At 41.1% G+C, this 20,939-nt stretch overlaps 3 protein-coding genes across 4 annotated transcripts; all 3 read right to left on the bottom strand.

Annotated features, from left to right (window-relative positions):
* Nucleotides 1-1,703: 1,703 nt before the first annotated feature.
* On the bottom strand, nt 1,704-18,669 carry LOC124310076 (xaa-Pro dipeptidase). Of its 2 annotated transcripts, XM_046773651.1 has the most exons (9): nt 18,318-18,668; nt 13,380-13,578; nt 11,633-11,872; nt 11,450-11,511; nt 11,286-11,330; nt 7,517-7,786; nt 3,561-4,005; nt 2,861-3,012; nt 1,704-2,675 (listed from the first exon to the last, which is right to left on the bottom strand). In XM_046773651.1, exons 1-9 carry the CDS (start codon nt 18,335-18,337, stop codon nt 2,597-2,599), a joined length of 1,512 nt encoding a protein of 503 aa, XP_046629607.1. In that variant the 5' UTR covers nt 18,338-18,668; the 3' UTR covers nt 1,704-2,596. The 2 variants fall into 2 exon arrangements, with proteins under 2 accessions (XP_046629607.1, XP_046629608.1); XM_046773652.1 differs by lacking the exon at nt 7,517-7,786 and having other exon boundaries at nt 18,318-18,669.
* LOC124310078 (FAST kinase domain-containing protein 3, mitochondrial-like) lies at nt 7,842-9,138 on the bottom strand. Its single transcript, XM_046773655.1, has one exon. It carries the CDS (start codon nt 9,130-9,132, stop codon nt 8,218-8,220), a length of 915 nt encoding a protein of 304 aa, XP_046629611.1. The 5' UTR covers nt 9,133-9,138; the 3' UTR covers nt 7,842-8,217.
* On the bottom strand, nt 9,504-11,265 carry LOC124310077 (uncharacterized). The gene has a single exon (XM_046773654.1). The coding sequence runs from the start codon at nt 10,749-10,751 to the stop codon at nt 9,504-9,506; it is 1,248 nt and encodes a 415-aa protein (XP_046629610.1). The 5' UTR covers nt 10,752-11,265.
* Nucleotides 18,670-20,939: the final 2,270 nt, after the last annotated feature.

The raw sequence follows: 20,939 nt of genomic DNA, 5'->3' as shown, positions 1-20,939 counted from the left end.
TTGAAACACGGGTTCGGTCCCCTCGTCGTGATAACGTTTTCCCTCGTACCTACCGTTTACAGGCAGCTTTGAAAACCTGCAAGCCTCAATCTCGATCTGAATTTATTCTTTTCAAATCTCGCTACATTTTTCTTCGGAGAGGCGAATAACATTTATTTCCGTATTACTGCGCGTCATTAATTTATTATAGAATTATCGGTATCACGTGCGAAACATTCGCAAAATTTGGCCGATTATATCGGGTGAAAAATTTCTTATTCACGGTTATGTAAATAAATGGATATAGAATTTTTTTGTCAGCTAATATTTGTACAAAATATCGCTAATAAATTCGATTTTCTGAAAGGTAGACTTTTCTTGATTTTCGTATAAATATTTCGACGTTTCGGTATTTTATTTCTCCTCAGAGTTATAATAAATTTCTAGACAAACTTTCATAGTAAAAAACTTTTCATTTCCGCCGAATGGAAGAAACAAAAAATAAAACGGTAATGTAAACTGAAAATACAATATTTTTATCTAACCTGAAATTCTGACGATGTGATTGAGAAGGCATTGCATGTATGGACGTGTCGAAAAAGCGAGAACATCCGTTCATATGCGTGATTGATAGCACCGACAGATAACTTTAATTTTAACTCTCCGAGCTGCACGATACTCTTACATACGCATAATAAAAATATAATACAAGCATATGTACATCAATGGTAACATAATAAAGTTTCGAATGAAATCCAATCGACAGGTTACGATTTCGTTTCAAGCTGTACGAAATCTGTCGAATCAATAACGCGGATAAATTTATATTTTCAACAAACGGTTGGAAAGTTACGATTTAGTTGGATTTTTGAATTTTTTACACCGTGAGTGAGGTCCACCATTCCTGAGGAGTGCGCTAATCCAACGCGGGCGCATGCGCTTAACTGAAATTCTCAATTTTACGCACTAGGGCTATCTTGGCGCATGCGCACTTTTCGATAACTTAATTTTACGCACGGATTTCACGCACTGTTAGTCATTGGGCTGAGTTTAAGCTGAAGTTTGCGCGTTAGGTCAAGTTTCATAAAGCCAGGCTCGTGCCTCTGAACCTCTTGATTGCCCTCGATCTAATTCTTTTAAATTATCGTATTAAATTTGTTTACTTCTCAAGTCAAACTTTCCTTCGCAGATGTTGGATGAATAACATGTGCTTATGGTGCATACTTTACACTCGTCGGAAATTGCCTACTTTCCGCACTTGTAACACAATATACTATTTCAAAAATTTGTGACTGAAACGAGACAATTGTGAGTAACTCGTGTGATTAATTTTCAACGACTGATTATCTCCTGCCGAATAAATTTTTGTTCTGAAACGGGAGTATAAAATGGTAGCAAGATTAGAAAGATTTGAAAAAAAAAGAGATCCCGAATGAATCCGAAAAATGTGCCTCTTTGATGCAGTTTATTTTCGAATCAACGACCGGCATTTGAATATTTTCAATCTTCGGGAGTTTAAATCAAACGGACCACTCGGTAGGTAGAAATACGAACCGCCACGGTGATTCTACGTCAACTGTGGTTGCGTTCACTTCCTGCTACACAACAGCGGTCCCCATGCTGTACTCCTGGTCATTTAATACCGCAGGCTGAACCAAGTGCCTAAAATTTTACGGAAAAGAAAAAAATGTGACACTAAATGGAACGAAAAAATTCGCAAATCGTTGCTCGCGCCAAAGGCGTTTATTTCAAAAGAATAATAACCATACGTCATTGAAGTCGACTGTCTGCCATTTGGTGAATTGCGGTGTTTATATATACATATTTATATATGTATATGTATATATATATATATATACGCTAATAATTCGTTCTCGTTAGAATTTTATATTATATTCTGACAATGAGTACAGTATTATTATCAAACCTATGCATATACAGCCAGGTTACACAGTCTCAAAAATTTAAAATCATACATATCAGGTATATCAAACATGTTCCAATTTACATATTCAATAGTATATGTGTACAAAATATATAATGTAGGATAATGAATGTTAATTTTATTCAATCAACACCATTATGTATCCGTGCAATTTAATCCACGGAGTGCCAGCTGATTTAGATTATTTTCAACCATCATTTGATTGTCATAAAATACTGTGAGAACTGCTTAGGATATAACATACAGAAAGAGCGTTTGTCGTAACGGTAAAAATTTAAAAATCATCCGAAACACAAACAAAAAATAATCAAGACGCGGGAAAAAAGTTTCGAAACAAAAAATAGAGAAATGAAAATTATCACATGTTGCGAAAAGTTATAATTTGCAAATTTATAAATCAATACTAATTTTATTATCGTAAAACTCGTTTACGTAATTCCAACAGATATGATCGCTGCGCGCTGGAACTTTGTTAACAGATTAATAAACAAGAATTAAAATTGCCCGCAGCCTGTCGACTGAATAAAAATTATTATCGAGTGAATAAAAAGCACCACCGAACGTGCACAGATTTAATGGATCCTCCAGGAGCAGCAGACACCTCGACATTTGTATTCGCGACGCCGCCGAAGCACGTCACAGATGCATAATATTTGATAGAATTTTGATGATCTACGCGTCGGAGAACTTGCACTCTTGAGGTAATTTGGAATTTCTGCCAACCGTCATCCAGGCCTCGATCTCCTCGGTGCTGTGAAAATTGAAACGAACAGTTGAGCTGAGAAATCCTCAAAGTCGCATACGTATAACGATATAAGTGTGGCTCCATGCATCCGAGCATAATCGTGGAATCGCGGCATTATAAAGCTCGTAAAAATGCATAATAATGCAATGATAGCGATGGTCTCGGTTTATGGTAATACGAGGCGAACTCACGTCCTGGGCACATCAGTCATGTTCTCCACTCCCGTCTCCGTAACGAGAACGTCGTCCTCGATACGCACGCCTCCCCAACCTCGGAAACGCTCCAATTCTTCTCTCACGATGTACTTTGCTTGGTCCCCGTTGGCCAATGCTTCATCCAGTTTCTATAGAGACGATTTTACCATGCGAATATTAGTCACACCAACAAACACCGAATATCAGACCAATGTCACAATGCCGTCTTTGTCGCACGCTGAACGCGCATCTGTTTATACCAACATTCATTTTTGTCATTCGTTTCGCTCGTGAAATCTTTATACGTCTGTCGAGAATGGAACGAACACCAGGCTGAACCGATTCTGCTCAAGGATTCTAAGTACAAATTAGTAGATACGACTTCGTTTGGCTTGCGATGCAATTGAGTAAGAGAGCAAACGTAACGATCAAACCCGACATTCTTCAATACTACATAAAGACTTTGGGAATAGATCTAGAGCCGAATGCTCCATACTGTAATATCACGCATCACTGGCCAAACAAAGCGATTCTCCCAAGTTATTCCCGATCCATATTCCGAAGCAGCTCGTGAAATCCGAAGGAGCAAAAGTCTATCCCGAAACACACGACGACCCTCGTGGAAACTTTCTGCATTGAACAGCTTCGTGTTCAGCGTGATTTAGAAACCGGTACACGCAAGGTGGTCCATGCTTACACAGTCGATGAAGTAGCATCCCGGCTCGATGGTCAGCACCATTCCAGCTTTCAGGGTCCTGGCGGTTCGCAGCTTCCGGAGTCCAGGTTCGCTCGAACGTGTCGGATGTCCCGGCAGGTAGCCGCCGACGTCGTGAACGTCGAGACCCAGCAAGTGCCCGAGACCATGGGGCTGGAATACCTCGCCGAGACCGGCGAGAATCATTTGGTCAACATCGCCGACGAGTATTCCTCCTTTAACGAGACCTCCCAGCATCACTCTGTTCGCCAAAAGGTGCATTTTCGACCATGATACTCCGGGCTTCGCCGCGTTCATGACGGCGTTCCGAGCATCGAGGACCGCGTTGTAGACCATCTTCTGGTCCTCGGTGAACTTGCCGTTGGCCGGATAACTGCAGGTTATGTCAGCCGCGTAGCCGCAGTAATTTGCGCCCATGTCGAAGAGGCTGAAGAGGAAAACATGGAGACCAGTTAAGGGGCGATACGAAAAGGAGGCTAATCGACGTGCTTCGTATTGTTTGAAACAACCTCACAACTACGATTTGTGATAGGTACAAATCCGTTTGGATGGAACTTGAAGAGTTAAAATACGGTCACGTTCTGCAACTGGATATGAAAGTGGTGAGAAGCTGACGAAGTTTTAGTGAGAAGCAATCCAATGTATTGCAAGGACGTAAAGTAGTAAGAAGCACAAGACCGCAAGCACTTCAGCAGCTGCGATTAATGCATTTCTTGCGGTTTGTTTGCACAGCTCATTGATTTGTGTGAATGCATTTCCGCGTCCGTTTCCAAGTGTTTAACCTCCGAGTATAATTATCTGTATTGCGTAGACGCACAGACGGAAAGAAAAAAGACGAAGCGACAATTTTCACGCAGCGTGTAATTACCTAAATACTACAAAACCGCAGAGTATGATAATATGTCGTGTGAAAGAGTCCAGAAATGCTCAGACGGCAGGAAATGCAAATTACGATATGAAAACGGATCGGAGACGCAGCTGGAGTGGATCCAACTGGTGTTGATTAAGCGACGATCATCTCGACGTATAGAAAAAATAGCGAAACCGCCAACTTTATCTACAAATGTCCAGCAGTTATCATCAAACTGGGAGAGTTCTCATTATTGTGCCACTCTTTTAATTCCTGAGGCATATCTTTCGTCGAGATTTTTTGAAATTTATACTTGTTTTCTTCGTGATTGATTCCTCGTAAAATAACCTGAGATCGCTTTTCGATAAGAATAATATTTTCTTGAACAAAGTATGATCATTTTGATTTAAAGAGAATTCTAATTCTTATTTGGACGTTGCACAGTTTTCCTCCACATCCAACTAAAGTGACTCCTGCAGTTTCATTTACTTTGCGTTTTTAGAATGGACACTCTTTAACCATACTATACGCACACCCGAAGTATCTTCAATTCCGTTCTCATTCCTTACACGACCCGATGTTTCCCCAGAGAATAACACCGTTTTTAAACGCTGTGTATAACATTGTATATTCAATTATTTACGAGTGATGAAAGAGGTTACGATGTGCATAATATACGTACATATGCATAACAAGCGTTCAGTTTTGCAGAACGCACCGAGACATGCGCGGCTAGATTGATGGGCCTTATATGGATGTGTTTCGTTTCATGAAATTCCTGATATATCTAAACACTTTACGTATCTCCCTCTCTGCGAACGTATTATACATATATTGTACGTAGTTACATATACAAGATCCTGAGCAATAAATAAATTTGAAATTCTAAATAGCTCCTATTGATTATTTCATTTCTGTATTTATTCCTTTGACATGATAAGTACATAAATCGTCGCCTATTTTTTGTATCTTCTCTTGTACTTCACTTCTACTTCACAACTTTTTATTTCTCACTTAAATTTTTTCTTTCGCCGTTTTTTTGCGAACGTACGTAGGTAAGAGTTTATCGTTATATGCGCGGCTTTAACGATAAGCGGTAATCGTCGTATCTTCACGTACAAACGTGATACTACTTTCCATGTATAATACCTGTACACCTGTACATGAGTAATATGTTTACATCAGCTTCGAAATACATTATAGCTGGTAGAAATGATATGTAAAGTTTTTGTTACCGGTGCAAAATGTCCATTGCTAACGAATTAACGGTGATTATATTATAACACCTGTTAATTTTCATTGTTTATGCTTGTATTAAATATTACAGAGTATAATTTGCAGGGTCTGGGATGAATGGTTCCATGAGACCTCAAATTATGTCCATTATACACGTATGTGTGAAATATCCCGAATGAATGAATTAAGTGTTCACATATATGTATGAGTATAATATATATCTTTACAATTTTAACGATCACCAACTCTTTGATGAGGCTGCGAGAATGTGAAGGGGAAGTATGAAAAAAAAAATTAAAAAAAAATAAATAAAAAACTAGCAATAAAAAGAAAAGAAGTAGAAAAAGAAAAGGAAACCGACTGTAAGCAAAGTATCTTGACAAACGGTGCTCCCGCGTGATAGCAAATATGTGCGAGGAATTTGTGAAAAAAATACGCCAGTAAAACACCTGCCGAGTATTGTAAATGAATGGATATGCAAGATAATTTGTATGTATGACCATATGAGATCGTGACGTATGAAATGAGTATGGAGAACAGGCGGCGCTTGCGCGTTTTAATTTCTTTCATAATATGTAAATAAAAGGCTCGTCGAAGTACGGAGAAAAATTATTACACGTACTATAGTACATGGTATAATGTTATACTTTGATAAAATAAATTGTTTCTCTGAAAAAATGAAGCTGAACAAACCGCATGCCGTATTAAGATCGGTATTAACACACGCATTATAGACTTAATGACGTCCGAAAGTAAAGAGAGATTACGACCAACATGGATTTAGGTAAAACTCGGCGTGGTTCTTTCCAGAATGTAGAACAATGGTGGAAGGTAAAATCGAACACGGAACATGTAACACCGCGATCACGTTTTCATCCATTAAATGCGATCTATTCAAGCGGATTAATTACACCGCCCATGAGTTTTCAGCGTTACGCAAGAGATCACGAGGTTCAAGCACCTGAATGATTCACTCTCCCAGTAATTAACCGATTCGTAACGAAGGTGGTACAGCTTATGTGAGACGCTTAATTACCAGGCCAGGGGGAGGAGGATATCGAATATTAGAATTTTTGATTTCGTCACGTAACCGCGGAATTCGCCGCTGCGGACTGAAGTTGGAGAGGAGGACACGCGTGTCTGGTCTTTTGATTGAATCCACAATAGACCGAGAGTATAATATTATTACATGCATAGCCGGCGATACCAGTCACTTTTTATATCACGAAATCTAATTCCAAGCAAGGAATTTCGAACTTCAATGTATACACGTATTATGCATAATTCATGTATATTTTTGACACGACCCACAAAACGTCGTTTTGTCCTGAAAAATATCTTACATGCTGGTAGGTATTATACCGTTCGCACAGCGAATGTAAAAAAAAAAAATTTTTTAATACACTCGACAGGTTAACGAAAAACATCGACCTTCGACTTGCGAGTAAGAGAACCTAATTACTGTACGGACAATTTTGCGTCGAACGGATCGGTCGTTTTATTTCCACTTTATAAGTATTTTTCTTTTTATTATCTGATTTTCACCCTTAAAAAAATTGTATACCACCATTACACATTTAACCTAACCATATACATATAATTAATGACGAAGTTACGAACTTGTGAATTTTGCAGTGTTGTTGAGAGAACTGTGGCACCAGAAACCTGTACAAGCTTTCCGAAAATACGCCCCTTATGAATAATAATTTTATTAACATCCGTGACCCTGGCCGACAGTCTATTGACAATCACAAGGTGACGATTCTAGGATTGTAAATTTTACGGGGAATGTAATTACAGGAATAAGAGGCCAAAGATTTGAGATCTAGGACGCAGAGTCTGCATTGCTCACCACATGTCTCCGTCCTTGAGGACCCTGTTATTCGGTGCACCGGCATGGCCGTAGTGAAGGATAGAAGCGTTGTGGCCGGATCCGCATATGCAGGTGTAAGAAACATGGCGACATCCGCCTACGGAGTAGGCATGGTGCATGAAGGCAGCTTCCGCTTGAAACTCAGCGAGACCCGGTCGCACCGTTCGCATCACTGCTCGATGTGCGTCGGAGCTGACTTTTACCACGTATTTCAAGACCTCGATCTCCCTCGGTGACTTGATCACTCGGCTATCCTTACGAAAAACGAAAGAAAAAAAAAGAAAAAAGAAAAAAAAATAGATCCAATGAAATGCTTTCCATTTTATTGAAAAAGTAAATAAGACATCGATACTTTTCTCTGGGAGTCAAGTTCAGGAGAAATTATTTGAGCTACCGGATTTCTCGTCTGGGGTTAAAAAGAAATCAGACATGGCGGCCTTGGGATTTTTTCGATCCCTACTCGTGAATTCTCATTTGAATTATAAAATTCTCAAACAGAACACGGGATCCGAGTTTTGTGAAAGTCGAATGAGTATTCGTATACTTGTTTAGACTAGTGGCGTGCAACAGCTTTGCGAACTGTTAATGAAAAGCATCAGAGAGAAACTATCAAGGCACTTGCGTCCACTGAATTAAGATCAGGATATTATGTATAACCAAATCGACGCTGTACCAGGTTGCTACATTCCCTCTTCGGTGGCGAGAAACCTTTCCTCGAGGTATCGAGCGACAGCGAATGGTTCCGCAATAATTTTCTCGAGAGTCTGAAAATCGAGTGACATAACGCGAAGCCCAAGTTTTCGGAAGTGCCTTTTCCTCGTGACTTGAGGTCCCATAAGCTGCGAACTGTTGCGGCAAAAGTGTTCGGGGAGGTGAACAAGGACGGCGATGCTGAGGTTCCTGTGCTGTTTTTCCAAGCTGAAAGCCTGGCTCGGAGAAGGCCCAAATCTGGGATAAATAAAGGCGTCGATCGCGTAGAACTCGACGCTGGGTAGCTGGCCCAGGAAAATAGTCTTGCTGACGATGTAATGGCGGCCCGCGAGCTTGACGAGATGGGGATGAATCCGGTTGACGATTCTCTTGAGCCTCGCGTCCCGGCAGTCCGGGTTTCCGGGCCTCTCTTCTCTTGGGATCATCGGGCCGGCGTACTGCGGGCATTCGAGTGTCATGGCGGCGTCAAAAAGCCTCAATTTCGTCTTGGAAGCGTCGAGCGAGCGGAGGTTCCGCCTGTGGAAAAGCCGGTCGAGAAAACCGGCCCTGAAGACCTTTTCGGCGAACCTAACCGGGTATCGTTCTAGGTGGATAAAGGCCAGCAAAACGTCCAACGCCTCGTTCGGCTTCAGCTGAAGGAACCTATACGCCACCGCGTCCTCCAAGGACTTCCAAAATCGGCCGGATATCGGCTCTGGAGGCCGGAAGTAGAGGCTACCGAATGGTACGAAAATCGACACGATCGCTCCCGCTGGAAGACTCCTGGCGTTCTTTGCCAGGTAGTCGGCACACCCAGAAAGAATAACGGGGTTTCTGATCCTCGTGCTCTCGCAGTAATTCATCATCGCTCCGATCAATGTCGGCACCTTCAGAGAACATGCCATGATTCAGTTGGTGTCGTCCGTTTTTTCAGAGGGGCTTTTCGCTTGGAAATTACTTGGAAATCACTTGGGAATCGTTGGTCTCAAAGGATAGTTTGACATCCATTGATTTCCCAGTCATTCAAAAACGTTCAAGATTGATCGACTTCTCACTAATTTTCAGGCGATTTCTAATGTTGATAAATAGCTCGATAGTCACTAATTTCCAGTGATTTCCAAGTGATTCCTAATTGAGTGAATAGCCACTCGAAAGTTTTTACTATTTGCTTGTAGATACACACTTTCGCAGCGCGTGTTGGACATTTTCTAGTGCCTCGAATCCATGTCCTCGACCACGTTCGTTCTGTCCAATATGCAATGACGCAATCCTGCTTTCAAATTCGGAACCAGCGAACCCAGGACCCCAAAAGAACCGAACACGCGCTACGAAAATACTCATGCATCGATGGCAGCTGCACCTCCTTTGCCCGGGTCTTGCCCTGCCTCGCCTGGACATGAGTCTCCATCATTTTTTCGACGGCTGGATCGACGTTGCGAGTGACCGTCCAGGTGCGGACGAGGTCCAGAAGATCCTGCTCGTTGACCGTGTTCGCCTTGGCGGCAGCCCACCTATTGGCCAATCTGAGAGTCTCTGGAGACTCGATGGCCGCGTTGGCCAGAGTATTGAGAATGTCGGCTATCTGTCGGCCCGAGAGCAACCTCAAATGGCGGTCGAGTCTGCGATCAAGAATGGCGTGAACGAACCTCCTGCTCTTCTTGAACGAGTAAAGAGATCTGAAGAGAGGGACCAGATCCTCAGCTGAGACTTCGCTCTCTTTAGCTGCGAGACCGACCCAGAGAGAATCAACGACTTCCTGGTACTCAAGATTCCTGAATTTCGTCATGATCCGAACCGCCTCGACGATCTGGGCGACGTTCATCTCATTGTCGGCGATTCTGGACGCGACTTCGTCGCAAAGACGATCCCGCAAGGGGTTTACCGGCGGGCTGATCGTGTCCCTGGTCAGGAGATCAAGAGCTTCGATGAGCGTGTCGCTGTCCTGAGTCCCGACAATCATTTCGACCACCTGACCAAGGACTAATTCGCGGTTGCTGGTTGGACTCGCTCGGTTTCCGTTTCGCGGGGAGTTTTCGAGCTCGATTATCTTTCGGAGCGCCTGAACGGCGACCATCGAGTTTATCTCCTCTACTATTATCGTCTCCAAGAGCGAGAAAACCCCTTTCGGCGTGTAGCATGACTCGAGGCCAGCAAGGAGCTGCTCGACGTTGGCCTCGTTGAGGAAATCGAGATCCGATCCGAACAGGATCGCCGTTCCCTCATCCGTCTCGATGTCGATCCTTCGACTCGGTCCCCGTCGCCCTCCGCTCTTCGACTTTTTCGCCATTTTACTCCGGCTGCTCGTTCGCTGGCCCTTTTCATCCTGCAGCAACAAGTCATTCGCCCTTCTGACCATCACCGGCAACTCGTGGACCAGTGATCCATCCTGGACAAGTATCGTACTGCACAATAATGCCCGTGGTCTGTCTCTTGCTATGGTGCTGAGAGCCGAAATCGAAGAACGAAGAACCATCCGAGAAGCGAAATGAAGTGGAAGTCTTGAAAACACTGCTCTCAGCAGCATCGTGTGTGTTCTTTGAGGTTACTTGGGTTTCTTATTTTTCAATTTGTGACGCCTCATTTGCAATTCAATGGGAATCCACAACGGACGCGTCGAAACGGGTTTCATAAGCGATTTGATTTAATGGAAAAAACATTACATCAAATTTAATCTGAATGAGAAAATGACTTTCCGGGAATAAAATGTGATGGATAAATTCTTTAGAAAAATGGTCCTGTCAAATTGCCAAATTATTCACGACAAATGAGGGGTCGGCTATTCAAATATCGAACGATCTTTACTTGTTAAAATATTCACGCTAGCTATAACTGCAGCATTTTTAATCCAACTTGAGTGCATAATTCTCTTTTGGTAAGAGGCGTCATTTGCGATTGACGTACTTGTATTGCAAAAACTCCGTCGGCATAGCAGCGATCTTTTGATATTCTGAAATATCAGCTTACCCACGCAGTAGTTTAAAAAGCATTCGCAATTTACCAGTTAGCAACAAAAACGTATTTGATAATATTGATCCTAATGAAGAGCTGCAGGACTCACCATTCAGATATTTCCGGATACAACAACGTGTTGTTAACGTTGAATCTGAAATATGAGAAACGTGCATCTATTGTGAGAAATTTTCATTTCGTGAGAGATTCAATACTATATTTAGAATCGATGGAAAGACTATGAATATACATTTTGATTTATATTATACTCACTGGCCAATCTTGTCGAAAACAGCCTCACGCGCGGCAAGTCCGCTGTCGGTGTTTAACCCGTTCTAAGGCAAAAGACAAACTCATAAAAAAATATGTAGATACATAAAACCAAGCATAGGTACGCAGTGTGTATATTATCATTTTCTTCATTACCGACGTAAAAAAAAAAAAGACGGAGCTCACCAACGTCAGAAGCACGGAGGCACCCCGCTCGCTTAGAACATCCGCAATCTCGTCTGTGTAGTAAACCTTGTCGACCGCGTAACGTTTCCGGAAGTCATCGGTCGTGTAGAGGGTGCCTTGCCACACAGCATACTCGGCCGGTAACCGGGGGAAGAACAGTATGGACTCGGATGTCGTGACGTCAATGCATCCGTAACAGTCTGGTTCCTCGACCCCGAAGCACCACTGGAAGTACGACTCCTGCTCGAACGGAAAAGAACGCCACAATGTTAATCGGATAATTCCACGGCATTTCGCACGGAAGAAACATGAATTATAGTCGAATTAAGCAGCTACGGTCAAATTGACTAGTTGATAATTGTAAGAGAAGAAAGAGCTAGGCTAAAAATATCTTTTATTGATTCGGGAATTCCCGTTTCTTACGTGATCAGGATAATTATATGAACGACTTTTTCTTACCACGATTTTATCCCACATGTAACTATGCGTGTGTATGTACATCGATTTTACTTACAAAACCACAAGTATACTTATTACTGGACGAGCTGTATAGTTGCGGTTGTTATGTATATACCGCACGTGTAAGCCAAGTGTTAATATGAACGAGTGACGAGCAGACGTATATCAATGAATATATACACGTAAATATATACTCGCAGAGAATATATTATTATGGGCATACGTACGAGTATAATACGTAAGTGCCGACCACTTTCTACGCAAAAGGTGAGAGTTGAGGATTATTTTAGCGACGGTAACGTTTGAAAATAATTTTAAATTAGTTCACCCTTTGCGTTGAATTTTCAAATTACAAGTCACCGCGTCTTCTATTTCTCCCATCAAGACTTTTCTACGCCTATACAATGCACGAAACTCCCAAGTGGCAGCTGTTTTTAAGTAAAAAAATTTTATAGTACAACATTAATTGTTTATACACTGTGCATAGATACTGAAAAATAAAAACTGTCAGCGATTACTTTATTCGACGTTATTTACTGCCTAGCAATAATTATTTACAGATTACCTAAACGAGTCAGCAAATTCGTTATATACGCGAAAGTCTGATCCTCATGCCAGATGTAAAGTAGCAGAACTTTTTTATATATATAATCTCTGCATATCGCTTATAGTTTGAAATTACCGTATATATAATACATGGAGAAGCCTGTATATTCTTCTGTCACTAGATAATATCTCATACAGTTTTTACCAAACTACATTTATGGCCTCCGTCTTATTGTACTTTATCGTAGTGAATATGATGCGGTATTTTTTTATTTTTTCTCTCTTTTCATATCACGGAACTAAATTTCGTCTTCTGACCTCTCTATTTCGTTGATGAGATATACCGATGATAAATTACATTTGCAATGAACAAACAATCATTTCTGGATTACCTTTACAGTCTTATACAATCCAACAATCACGGTGTTACCAGACTCTTGATTTGATAACGCATGAATGATATAGCTAATATACAGCTTCACAAAATGACGCAACGATTAACGATTACTTGAAGAAAGTATAGGCATGTGCATCGTGTATCACGAATGATGCTCTGGTATGCGTATCAGAGTTGTGCTCAACGTGTAATTTCGAAACATAATTGCACGCCACTTCCTACAGTATCTAAGATAAAAATAAAAAAAAAAACTCTATTTTGCATGCGGTTTGTAAGTATAAAAAAAATCGCACGATTATTTTAGATCATTAACACCTAGTAAAGCATACATATGGAAATCCTTGCCTGTCGGAACGGCCAGAAGATGTCGGTGTCGTTGAACGGGACCTCGACACCGCCCTGGAGAACTACGAAGGCGCCCTTTTCTGGTACGGCGATATTTCCCCGAAGAACAGCGGCAAGTCGTTCCCGGTTTTCCCGAAAAAGCGACATAGGGACCTTCAAGGTGTGTTCGCCCCTCACGAAATGCGACTCCATCGGGCACCTGAGAGGAATAAAAAAAAAGGTCCAGGTCATTCACCGCAAAGACTATACGAGACTTTGAATTTTATTTTAAAATACGTTTGTTTATTCTCAATTTTGGGTGCTTCTCTTCATTATCACACATGTCATCTCGATAGTATACGTTCTATGTAAGTATTACAGAATACGCAGAGCTGCCGTGACGCGGATATTATATATCTATACGTCACTGACATGCGACAAGATCGTCGTCACCTAGGCGCGTACCTCGAACTAGAATAGATATACCTATATTTTGCATACGTGGTTATATTTAGCCCCCAAACTCGTGTCATCGTTATTAGACCGTCATAAAACCTCCCGACGTCGTTTACGCAAACGTTCTAGTCGTCGGACGTAAGATCCATATGGTGCTTTTCGTAACTTAACACATATTGGTGACACGCTCGATTTCTCGCATTTTTTCTCTATCTTGCTTGATGATATTCATCTGAGAACTATGCGAGACAATTTCATGCTTCGAGACGGCGGGGATTCCGCGTGTTTCATTGTCAGTTTAAGAGGATGCTATAGTCAGTCCTTACCGCCTGAGTAGAATGGTATTATTTTTCACTACTCTCCAATCCTACACAGCACTGATGCAGTGAAAATATCGCAATCAGTGCAATTTTTCTTCCATGCGTGAAGACGGGTGGGAAATGTATTCCAACCATAAGTACGGTAATTCAGTGACAAGAGTACATTTTTTTCGCATCACTGTAGCGTTCAACAAAACTTATTTTGGATATTTATATATGATATTTTATGTTATTAAATAATAGCGCCGACTGCGGTATTTTCACTACATGAGTGAAAATTACAGAAGCGTTCGTTCCGAAGAAGCCAAACCAAATTTGATAGAATTGGTAGTGGTGGAATTTCCCGATTCATCGTACTTGTCATTTCGTTTTTTATTGCTCGTAAGCCGCCATTCTTTTTGTCCAAGCAACTTTCTCCGTGATCATACAATGAGTTTCGAATTCACGCCATTTCAGATTAGCCATCGTGTGATCGCGAACTGTTTTTTCAAACTCTGCAATAATATAACTGGAACTACGTATTTAAGGGTATAATGCGCACGGATAGATGTGTGGGGAGCCTGTCAGTCAGTATTAAGATTAACCCCCGTCCGGCCAAGGTGAGTCGGGTGGACTCAATTAGCGAATCAGGTTTGTCTAATATCTTGTTATAGGTACTCGGTGTTCACAGAAGTTTGACCGATGTCATGGCTTTGCAAACTGCATTGCACACGGTGTAGATCGTAAAAATAAAGTACCGTTGTAACATCGTAATGAAACTTTGTCATCTTTTTATAACCGCATTTCGAATGCGTTATTTATTTACTTAAGAAGGAGGACTCCGATTTATTCACTTATTTTTTTCTTCCGTTTCTGTTTTTTTTTTCTTGCTTCATTGCTACTATACAAATTACACATTTCATACCAACAGACTTCATTCAATATGCACGACCGCCTTTACCGCAATGAAATATTCCTGGTAGCTTTATCAACCGGAAGACAATAGCCACAATTGTATAACGTTAGAGATCCTTTGCGAGAGGAAAATCTTTATCGATTACATCACGCAAAGCCGCGTATATAAAAAGAATATAGTATACATATTGTCAAGGTTGGTACAAAACATTTATGTCATCCAGGCGATGTACAATATAAATAAGACTCCTCATCCTGAAATGAATAAATCTCGATATTATATAACGAACGTTTAGATCCTCATACATGGTGGATATCAGACTAACGATCAGCTTTGATTCAATTTTCCATTAAACCTACATACGCAAGCAAATATCGAGTATAATACACAATAGAAATATGCGCGGATGAAGCAGAGTGAATATTGCGTCAATTTATGGTTCGATAAAATATTCGCTGACGCGTAGAATTGCCGATCTACAAACCGTAGGTAAAGTTGACATGCAAATGTGGAATTGAATTTTGAACCAGCTAGAGCTATACTAATACTCGTAACCAGATACCTTCGAGCTTCCACGAACCGTGACGTTTATTTATAAACCTCCTGAAACGTGACGGACAGTAACAGACGAACAGGAAATTTGTGATTTTCAGAATGACGAAGAACGAGCCCAAGAAACTGTGTAAATGGGTGACTGCTTTGACCATTGTAACGTTTAAGGAACGAATTGTGCAACACAGTTCACTCAACTATTTGTCAATCGTTATTAGTTTCAGTGCTGACAGCTGTTTACATATATATATGTGTATATATATATATATACATATATATATATATGTGTGTGTACATATATATATGTAATGCAGAATTGCGTATCTAGTTCAGGGAAATTTATGAAACCGTTGTTGATCAATTAAACTTTACATATCACGTATATTCTACTTCTTCTCCGAAGCTTACATACATAATTGATACAATCATTTTAAATTAACAATACGTTCGAAACACCAAAAATAGTCGATCGCGTCATTCGCGTGTGACAAAATGTATCGTACTATACGTATGTATTTGTTGCTGTCAATCTGTTTATTTTGAGCAAAAATACGTGCAAGTTATCACCACAACTCGAACGACGTCATATTGCATCGACGTTTCATATTTCTGTCCTTGTCTATACGTTATTCTGAATCGCAGGCAGCTAATTGCTTGATGACAATCAAACCGTGTGTAGACGAAGCGACATAAATCAAGCATTAAAAACTTGAACATTCAACTAACTCCAGTCAGCCGAGTAGAATTGAGAGACGAATTAGGATGAATGAAAAAAAAAATAAAATTGACCCCACGGAAATAGAACGAGAATAACGATTAAAACCTATCTTAATTTCTATCCTACACTCAGTAAATTTCCGTTAAACGGTTATCCAACGACGTACACGTGGCGGAGTTCCAAACAAAGATGAAGAAATAAAAACAAGCAATATATTATAGTCGGAAAAAGAAAGGGCTGCGACTCTCTTGATGAGAAAAATAGCACTCGGCGATATTGGTATACACGTATCATACGCAGCAATTTATAACTGCGGGCATAAAATAGATTCGCGTATAAACGTGTATCACTGATATGAATATGTGTGAAGCTTTTTCGCCGTATTGACTGAAATTGACGTTCGGCTGAAAGAGGACAAACAAATTTTGTATGCAATTTGGAATTCGGAAACCGCTATGGGCATTTCCGAGAAAGCTATTCTCGACTCTGGTCTTGTTATATATATTACACCTATTCTAGATTCGAATCTCAACGGAATACCTTGAACCATGATACTATAGCTAATCCACCACTACTTGTCCGCGAAGGAAAACTACGCGATCACATGCGTGTAAAATAAACACGTTACACATATTTACTCCTCGTGACGAGGCTGGCCGAGTATAACCGAACCCGCATACCTTCCCCTCTCTGGCCGACTAAATGATCACCAGCTTGGTAAATGGAGGAACATTTAGCTGTCTCGAAGCTTTTATCTAATAATAGAGACAGATACTCCGTCCGATGTCACGTCATTATCGGTGGACAACAATAAAATTTAATCTCTCCACCTTACCCCTTCCACCATGCAAGTTCGCAGCTGCGGGCAACGGTTTCTTTTCAAATTGCCACCTGTTTTCGATGGAAACAAACAACGGGGCAATACAAATAGTGGACAATACAAAGTACATATTGCAAATTAAATGTTTATAGCTTATTGTCGATACCGCGTGCAGGGTATTTCGGTCAAGTAATTCTACAGACCTCTGCCCGAGCCACGGTAAACATTACGATTGTCTCAAATCATCGTTATCTACATCGATTTGTTTTTACACGCTGTAGGGGGGCCGCCAGACAAGACAATCGTTGAAACAATATTCATCGAATTATAGCTGCAACGATCTAAGCAAATAAAGTGTAAGTTGAAAAAGTATATAAAACAAAACAGGTGACTGCTGTGAAGTTTGATCGAACAGCGGTACAACACATCGACAAAAAAGTGCAATTATACCGAGGTGACAATCTTTCGATCGGGTTAATCCGCACTCGATGCCATACCTACATACATACGTAGGTATACAAAATGCGCGTGGAATATTTCCTTGTCAGTAGGTATAGGTATGTATATGCACGAAGCGGAGTTCGGTGTTATGATCCGTCGGCAGTCTGAACTCCCGCTCTTTATTAAACCAGTTCTAACGGCATTTATACAGCACCAGACGATGATAAATCTACCGGAGATTAGATGTCTGTGAGTTGGTATAATACCAGCTAACGACGGACAATTTTTCTATAGCGGAAAAAAAATGTTAAAAGTAAAAAACAAAAAAAAAAAAAACTAACAAGAACAGAAACATAAAAATTTCCCGTCCAAGTGGGAGGCGTTGTTCTCTCACACTTCACAGTACGCTTTATCTCATCGCGTTGAAGTTAGTAACGTTATCGTAACGATTCATGCTGGGTGAAAACGTTTATTTCGCCTTGTCGGCGAAAATCATTGTCAAATAAAGAAAATAGTGACTTTCGTTTTTTCACCAATCTTTCGTGTTACGATAACGTTACTAACTTCAACCTCGTTTTACACCGAGCTCCGTGGATAATTTCCATACGTTATACTAATTTTCACGGGCTGTAAGATTATAGTGGAATTGTACAAAACGGCCTGCAGCCGAACCAAATGTCAAAGCCTGAAAGCAGTTCAGACGTACGAGTAGAAAGCGACAGGGACCGGGTGTAAACTTTTTGACAAATATACGTACGTGGCTTGCGTATCGGCCATGTTGGTTATCCGGCACTTGTTCAGACGGTATTGGCGCGGCGTTCGAGTTGCGCGGTGGGTTGAAAGTCGACGTTTGTCGTCCTCGTCGTCGCCTCAACTCTCAAGCTCTCTGTTTTGCTCTTCCTCCTCGCCGGACGGTCGACACGATCGCCTCGCAACTTATGCACTGTTGTTTCTTGCTGTACGACGGTGTTGACGCCGGTGCTGCATGTGCCGATGATTCTGCACCTGATATTTATATCCTCGCGTTGCGCCTTTCCCGGTTCACTGCGGAGAGCCGGACGAGAACGACGTTGCGAACAACTCACGGGCCGTTGTCTCGCTTCCAGACTCCAAAGTCCTCTTTTATATATGCTCTCTTATCGTCACTCGAACCTGTCATCTGGCCATATCCTTGTGTCACTGTGTGTGCAACTTTGCAGACGCACGCGCGTGTTGCCGATAATCGAAGATGGGATGATACACGCGGTGCGTCCGAGGAAAATTCCGCCCTTCAGCACCGCCGGTAGTAAAAATTTATAAACCTAGAACTGTAACGTCGGGTGAAAAAAAAAAAAAAGAAAATAAACCCACGCGAATGTAAATTTACCGCCGTAAGAGAACAGCTTAAGTTCTGCGTGTTTCGCTTACTGATCTTTAACTAATTTTTTGGAATTTATGCATAACGTTTTTTAGCTACTGTGATTCTTTATTAAAAAAGGAAAGAAAAAAAAGAGACCCTACAGGACCCTTAACGACACGATGTACCCGAGATATAGAACTCACGAGATTGGGGCGTTTCTTTACGGTCCGTTACTGGAATAGATAAACAAAAATATAACCTTACCGTTCTAGGGTGTTCACGCGTACTCTGTTGTGCGTAACGCGAATTAAAGGGTTACAGGTGATTAGGTCAGAATGATATTGACGGTGATTGAAAGAATAACGAATATATTTGACAAGTATAAGGTGTGATGGGTAGATTTGTTGCACAAAGTTTGAATTGTTGGTTCGTTACACGAGTCGACTCATAGGGTTGGTTTAACTCGTGGAGTGATGTACACGTCTGGTCCGTTCAAGGGTGCGTGAACAACTGAACTTTGAAATTGAAGGAGAGCTTGGGAGAGGCTAGATTGTGGGAGAAGGTAGAGAAAAGCCAGGAAAAGGCTCGTAAATTTGCAGCTACTTAATCGGAAGTTTGAGAACAACAGACAGGCGGGAAGCTGAGATACTTAGCGAAAGTCTGAAAAAACCGGATGTGTGGCTGTAGATTATCCTTTTAACCTAGTGAGGGTTTCGCGACGCAACATAGGGTTAATTCCAGACCTGAATCTGTTGACGGAAACGTTTTTTTCAACAATATTGATACCGATATACGTGAAGCAACGCGGTTGTTAAATCCTCAAACCAGATTCGAGTTCATCGTCGAAACTTGCCTCGGTGCCTGTGTATAAAATGCCTGAAATAGTTTAGAATTGTATATTGAGAAAGAGATAAAAACTTGATACGCCCAAATGCGGTTAATCCATGCAGATGTATTTACTGCTAATCGATCTTCGTCCATGTCAAGCATATTCCAAACAATTTTCAACCATTGAAGAATAACGTTGGAACTTTACGACCGCTCGATAATTGGTTTACTTTCTCAGCGTTGATGGGTCCAATACAGAATTGTCAAAATTCGCGCTAATTCTCACCTCCCTGGTTACGCAGGTAGGGTGAACTCGGTAAATTGGCCAATTTATATAATACTCTCGATGTTTATAGTTCCCGGAACCTCACGATACTGATTCACTAACATTTCGGAGTTGACTTCTTGCCTGCATAATCTACTGAATGTAAATAATTTACAATAGACCGTGTAAAACTGGGTAAGCGGAGCGGACGAATATGAACATTAAATATACCTGCGTGCGTAAATACGTTTTACAATCAGTGACGTACACGGACGAAATAACAAGTTACGCCCACGCATTGTGATAACAATTTACCGGGAACAAAGATATTTCATTCGTTATTCATAATAACTTTGCTATAGCCGGGGACTCGAGGACAAGTTTCCACGAATCGGTTGAATGATGAGAATTTTTGTTTGTTCAAAAGTTCGTTATATGCCTCTCTCCCTCTCTCTCTCTCTCTCTGTTCGTGGGAAGAGTGATGTATGCATATAGATATCTATTAATGTGAACGGCGCTCGTATGTGTCATTCCGAAAGGTACGATTAGAATCGTAAATCGTATAATAATTGATGGATAGACACTTCGAATCAAGACATCGTCAACTCTGCTATCGCGTTATCGCCCGATAAGCAATAAATGATTAATAACGGAAACATACGCGTTGGTGTGAAGGCGAGTCTGTACACAGCTGCGTAATCATAGTGAATACTGACCGTCGGAGCCCCAGGACTCATATCAGGTGTAAACCGACGTTCCTGGAATTTCAATTTGTCAAAGAGGCTTGGAAACTTTCCGAACGAAACAATGAGGCCCGGAGGCCCAATAAAACAGCTATATAAATTTTACCATAGTCGTGAATGTTAGTAGAAATACAGGTAGCAGGAACCTTGTGCGCAGGTACACTAAAAAATTGTCGAAAACGATATAAGTCCTCGAGGATAAAC

Source organism: Neodiprion virginianus, chromosome 1 (genome assembly GCF_021901495.1).
Source record: "Neodiprion virginianus isolate iyNeoVirg1 chromosome 1, iyNeoVirg1.1, whole genome shotgun sequence".
Classification (NCBI taxonomy): domain Eukaryota; kingdom Metazoa; phylum Arthropoda; class Insecta; order Hymenoptera; family Diprionidae; genus Neodiprion; species Neodiprion virginianus.
This window is presented reverse-complemented; position numbering and strand designations above follow the sequence as displayed.